Below are 6,304 nucleotides of genomic sequence, written 5' to 3' on the forward strand. Positions count from 1 at the left end.
CCTCCCGCGGGCTGCCGGGGGTGGGGGGCTGGGCTTTGCCGGGGGAGAGCAGGGGAGCCGAGCCGGGACGGGCTCGTGCGAGGCGCCCTCCCGGCGGCCGGGCCGGGCAGGTGGAGGTCACTTCCGCGTCAATATCCCCGCCAAAACTGCCGCTGAGGGTATCGTCACCCGGGGAAGCAGGGGGCTCTCTTTTCCTTTTTCCCCCCTTTATTCCGCTGATGTGCTAACGCAGGTGACTCGCACGTGTGTCAGAACCAGCGAAGAGCCCCGCGTAGGCGCCAGTGAATGTGCAAAGAGCCCAAACCCTCGTTAGGGTACTTGGGGAAGGGGGGTTATCCGTGTCCGAAAGAGTTGCGGCGGCTATTGTGAAGATGAAGGTGGTGTGAAGGGGGGCAGCCTAGCAAACACAACCCCATGTTATTAACCTCTTGGGGAAAAAGCCTATTTATTCTTCTCGCAGGGTGTTGTCCCAGCTGTCTGGTTTGCAAGGGGGCAGGAAGATGTTTCGTTGGTTTAGTTTTCACGTCAGGCTGCACTCGCTGTTGGATCTCACTCTGAAGTAGCACAGGGTACACGGCGGATGCGTAGCCCACTCCTCTGGGGAGAGCAGCTACGTCTGTTTCCGCAGAAGGAAAGGAGGAAGCAGGGTGGAAAACTCTTGAGTAACTTTCTCTGAAAGCTTCTGCTGTGACTTCAGCAGCTGAGAGAGAGGGTGGCCTGGGTTTTTGTAATCAGGGAAAGTAGCTTATACATTTCATTAAGGCTTTAAGGGTTTTGTAACATACTTCTAATAGAGGCCGTTTACTTGTCATTGGGGCTTTTTCCAGTTCCTGAGTTTCTCCTCCCCTATTCCATTTAAAAATACATTAGAAAAATCCCTTATTTATCTGCTGATGTAAAGAAGTTTTGCATCCCGTCACCTTTCTTTTTCCCCTCTTGGAAAGGTGTTGCAGGATGTTGTGCCAAAACAACTACTGCACCACTGGATCGAGTAAAGATTTTGCTGCAAGCTCATAACCACCATTACAAACATCTAGGTAAGATGGCTGCTGTGTGTATAATGTTTGGTTTTAAATGCAATGTGTATGGTTTGGGTATGTCGATTTATTCAACGATGTGGCTGATACAAAAAGGCGCTAATCAGACAGAAGGTTGTATCTGTCTGGTCAGTCTCTGTGCCGTGTTTTGTTAGCGTTTAAAAAGAAAAACAAAGCCCTGTGCGAGTAAGTTGCGGTATCGGTAGATGTGTTGGAGATGAGGTGTTGGAATAATCCTCAATAAGGCACGCAAGAGCTAGGCTTGATCTTCCTCTTACTGAATCCAGCAGGAGATTGGTAATCACAGGTTCGAAGCTTGGATCGTTTATGTGAAAACCGTCACCGCTGCTAACTGCTGCAGTCTCCTACAGTGATTGCTGGTTTCCGGGGGCTGTGAGAATTGGTGCTTTTCAGAGCTTGGTAGCCCTCACGGGGGCTGGCGGTCACAAGACAGTGACCGCTGAATCCTGCAAGACTCACGTGCGCTTCCGCTCGCAGACAGCAGTGTGGCTGATAAGAATTGAAGATGGAAGTGGATTTGTGCTTGGCGTAAGGTGCAGGTGATCCATATTCGGCATCTGTGTTGCATCATGATGGGAGAATAAACTCACAGTTGTCAGCATGTTCAGAACTGTTCTCTGTGGAGCTGTAACCGTGCCCTCTTGTGCATAGTATTTGAGGTATTTTATGTCATATGTTCTTGAAATATGTCATAACTTACGTTCCGAAATGCAAGTGTGTTACACTTGTCAAGAAAAAAACCCAATAATTTTGAGTTGGTTAAGTTTGCATGTAATGAAACTTTGGAATTTTTAACTTAGAAGCTAAAGATAATTTTTTTTTAAAGGCTGGAAAAATACATCTTGAAACAAAGTTCAAGGGCTATAGATTCACTTCGCTGTACCAAAAAGGGAAACACAAGTAATGTGGCATTTTGGTAACACAGTCACATAAGTATGCACTCAAATCTGCAGTCTAGAATCAAAGGCTGAAATAACTGGTTTGACCGATTATTTTAAATCCTTATTGTCTGTTTGCGTTGTACTGTGCCATAACTGGCAAGTAAAATCTTATCTAACACCCTAAATAGGGAAGAATATATGATGCCGGTTATTAGAAATGTGTCTGACTTGAATGCATGTCCTTGTTACATGTAGGCAAAAAGGAAAATTATGTGGATGGGATACCTGTAGGTGCAGAGACACGATGGATTAGTTCATTGAAGTCTTCACTAAATGTTTTTACTGCCCTTGCTTTGTGGAGTTCGTGCCACATGTATCTCAGAGCGTATGTTTTAAGAAATAAGAACAATAACTCATCATTGCAGGGTAGAGAGAAATTCTAATCACGGCATAAGTATTTTCAGAGGTGTGTAATAAGCGTGACAATACATTTAATATTGTATTCTTAGAACCCCAGAAACTAATTAATACTTTATTTAAACTTCAAATGAAAGTTTGTCAACTACTCCTTTTTTCTGCCTGAAAGTAGAATAAATGTGTAAGCCTTTTTTCATGTTCAGCTCTTTTATATTATTAAGTAGTTGCATATGAATGAAAACTGTTTAACTGTTAGTTTATTCCTTCACAAAAAAAAATTAAAAAGTCAGTTTGATAGCAATTGTGCGTAACTAATAATATGTTTGTAATAAAACTGTAGGTTTTGCCCAAATTTTGTGTGATCTTGCATTATTTCCCACCTATTAAAAGGGAATAGGATTGCTTCTTGTTGCAACAACTCTGGGACAGGAAGTGTGAGATGTTTAAGTTTTAAGTAATGAGTCTTAAACTTGTTTACTTCATTTCCTCAGTGAGGGCATTTAATCTGTAACTTAGCATGTAGCATTATTAGATTGTTTTCCCATGGTTTTAGATTTTTAAGTATTTATTTATTTATTTTGAATTGACTGAATTGCAAGTCAACCAGTTTCCTTCCTTCTGTTGCTAGTATTAGCTTCTCTGGGTGGACAGTATCATCTGCGATAGGATTGCTTGCAGCCCAGGCAAGTCATGGGGCCTGAACGCATGAATGCAGAAAAAGGTCCACTGAGTCTGGGAGGTTAGAAAGCTGATAAAACTTAACCTTAAACCTCCTCCTTCTGGCAATGTTTGGACATTGAAAGTGGATTTTCCACTCTCCATGGTTACATGAGCAACATGATCCGGCCTTAGTTCTATGCATACTTCTGATTGTCAGTAACATTTGTGTGATTTTTTTTTTTTTTCCCTCCCCCCTGTGTAATTGTTAAATACCTCTTTTTGTATTGCTGGCAGGAGTGTTTTCTACATTGTGTGCTGTCCCCAAAAAGGAAGGTTACCTTGGGCTGTATAAAGGAAATGGGGCAATGATGATTAGAATCTTTCCATATGGCGCAATTCAATTTATGGCATTTGACCAATATAAAAAGGTAGTTGAATTTATTTTGTTTTCTTTTTCTTTTTTTCTGCCTACAATGAATACGGATTCTTTAAGTGATCGAAACTAACACTGAAAAATTTGTGTCTTATTAATTAGCTGCATGTCTTTTCTCAGGTTGCTTAATTTTATCTGAATCTACCCATTAAAAATGTCAGGGCAACAGTGACATTTTTTGCAGTGTTGCTTAAGGAAAAAAAAATTCCCACCGATTTTTGTACCTTCTTATTGTTGAGAATAATACTTTTTTTTATGAAGAAAAAGGTAATCTAAAGTCTGCTATTTGTATTGCTATAATGTAGCCCTTTGTGAATAATGTAGGAACAAAATGTAAAATGGAATCTTTTTATTAAATTGTGTTGGGATTCTTAGTACTTGATGGATGGAATAACTTAAACTTCAAAGTCTGTCTGGATATGACTGTTATATTTGACCCGACTAATGACTATGTCAGGCTCTAGATAAAAATGACCTGGAAGAGAAAATGCTTATTTTGGGGTCCCACAAGATTTGTGGATTCCTTTCTGCTCTTATGCATTTACTCTTTCATAATAAATGCGTAATAAATCCCTGCAACATCTCTTGGAGGTCAGGTGTTAGCATGAACATGTTTTTAAACATTGCTTATATGTGGTGAAAAATACCATTTTACTGTTAGCGATGAGGAATTCATTGTTTGAGAGGTCAGATTTAGTACCCAGTGAAGTAAATTGCATGATCTTTACTGAAGACAGAGAGATAGAAATTGTGATTCCCTTCCCTAAAGTGCAAACTTCAGAAGGTTGATACAAAGAAGTAACCATAATGAGGTTCATATGTTCTTTTTTTTGTGGTGTAATCATAAATGCTGTTGATTTATGCTTGTTTTATGTTATGTTGAATAAAAGACTGCATGCTGTGCTTTATTATGAAATGATTTATGAATCTGCAAATTTCAAGAAATGACTTAGCATCATAGCAGTTTCTTTTATCTATTAATTGACAACAAACATTCAAAATGTTTTGCAGGAATGTGTAAAAGGAAAAAACCCACAATTCTTCAAGAAGGAAGATATGAAATGATCTTCTTTATAGCAGAAACTGCTTCTTAAATAGTCTCAGTTATTTGATAAAAGCCTGGAAACTAATTTCTAACTTCCTTCCAGGACGTAATGTAACTTAGGAAGTTCTTGCTCTCAAATGCTTGTCCGATTTGTCTCTTCTCCTTTTTTTTTCTTTCTTTTTTTTTTTTTTAATCCAGTTAGAAATATCTTTATAGGAGTGTGTTTCACATGCTGTGCATGGAAGAAAAATTTACTCTTCTCAAATGTGTCACTTTTCAACTTTGCTCAGTGTCCTTTGCTCCCTATCATGCAACAAGGATAGTATTCAGTTTGCCTTGTTTGACACACATTAAAGGTAACTAAATAAACAATTAATCTAGTTTCTGAAGTAAACAGTACAAATCCTTTCAACTAATTGTTCTGTCTTGTTAGTAGAATTTTAGCACTTTAACGGTTTTAATAAGAAATTGGTAATGGCAGCAATGTTCAGAAAATTCCTTTAACAGTAATTAAGTGATCTGGTTTGAATTTGTAGTGTTGTAAACTTCTCAGAAACAGCTACAGAGTTTGCATTAATGTACTAATAAACTGTGTGATGTACTTCCCTGTATTTTCTGATATACAACTATTGTAAATGTTCCGTATTTTATAGGTAATAAAGAAGCAACTTGGGATTTCAGGGCCTGTGCATCGATTAATGGCTGGATCCATGGCAGGTATAGTTTTGTACTTGGATTTCAGACATCCCTTTTGCTGAAAAGTTAATATTTGTTTGGAGGACGATTTGATGTGTTTTCAGGTCAAACCGTTGCAAATTTGTTTAAGCAAAAATACTAGTAAATGGTTAATGTAACTAATAGTTGCCTAATTGAAAACTGTTTGTCTAAGAGTATTTAAAATATATTTGTTCAAGCACTGAATTCTGTGCTGTGTTGTAAGGCACAGTTTTTATAGTGTTTATTGTGGCTTTTAAAAAAAAAAGAAAAATCCAGTGTCATCAAGATGAAGTATAAAGATGCAGGTTTTAGTAGAATTGGCTCATCAGCCTGTCTGCCATTGCTACTAGGTTGAATATAAGCCCAGAGAAATAGAGAGAAACGCAGCTCCTTAAATGGGTGGATTCTTTGGATTTGCCAGAAATGTCTATACTTTTCAACATCCAATGCAGAATTGTCATGGTACTCCTTAGTTCATATGTGTGAACGTTAAGAACACCATTTATCAATTAGTGCAATAGCAGTAGAAAAACCCATTTGTAAACTGCCGGTATATAGTATGATTATACATTTCTATTTTCCTCTTGCTAGTCATTCAACCAAAAGTAGCTAAGAAAAAACAGGGAAAGGTAAGTAATAGTAGACTGATTTTTAATCGAGGTGGTTCTTCATGTGCTTTTACTTTGTAAAACAGGCTTAATACTGTCTAGGGACAGTCCTTAAATAGTTATGACGTGGGTATTACTATTTAGCTTCTTTTGGAATAAAAATCCTGGGGTTTGTTAATACTACCTTTAGTTAAACTAGGAAGACCTCATGAAAATATTTTGGCTCTGCATGCCATCAGAGCAAAAGGAAACAGAATGAAATGAAACAATTCAAAGATCCTAAAAACTAGCAAAACTCATTTGGCAAAATATGTTCCAGAACTTGGCTGGCTTTCTCACTGAAAGAAGTGGAAGAAATACATAGATTTTTTTTTTTTCCTTTTTTTCTTTATTCCCCCCCTCCCCCGGCTTTAACTGTACTAAAGAACTAAAGAACACTTTAATTCCACACACCCCCCCCCCCCCAAGCCCACTATTTATGTTTT

At 38.4% G+C, this 6,304-nt stretch overlaps 1 protein-coding gene across 1 annotated transcript in view; it reads left to right on the plus strand.

The window, feature by feature from the left end:
- SLC25A16 (solute carrier family 25 (mitochondrial carrier), member 16) overlaps nucleotides 1–6,304 on the plus strand; it is a 17,689-nt gene that overhangs the window by 622 nt on the left and 10,763 nt on the right. The window contains exons 2-4 of the mRNA XM_009325990.1: nucleotides 945–1,037; nucleotides 3,311–3,444; nucleotides 5,148–5,211. Of these exons, the coding sequence (XP_009324265.1) occupies nucleotides 945–1,037; nucleotides 3,311–3,444; nucleotides 5,148–5,211 (291 nt within the window). The remainder of the gene's footprint in view (nucleotides 1–944; nucleotides 1,038–3,310; nucleotides 3,445–5,147; nucleotides 5,212–6,304) is intronic.

This window comes from Pygoscelis adeliae, unplaced genomic scaffold (assembly GCF_000699105.1).
Source record: "Pygoscelis adeliae isolate BGI_AS28 unplaced genomic scaffold, ASM69910v1 Scaffold4, whole genome shotgun sequence".
Classification (NCBI taxonomy): Eukaryota; Metazoa; Chordata; class Aves; order Sphenisciformes; family Spheniscidae; genus Pygoscelis; species Pygoscelis adeliae.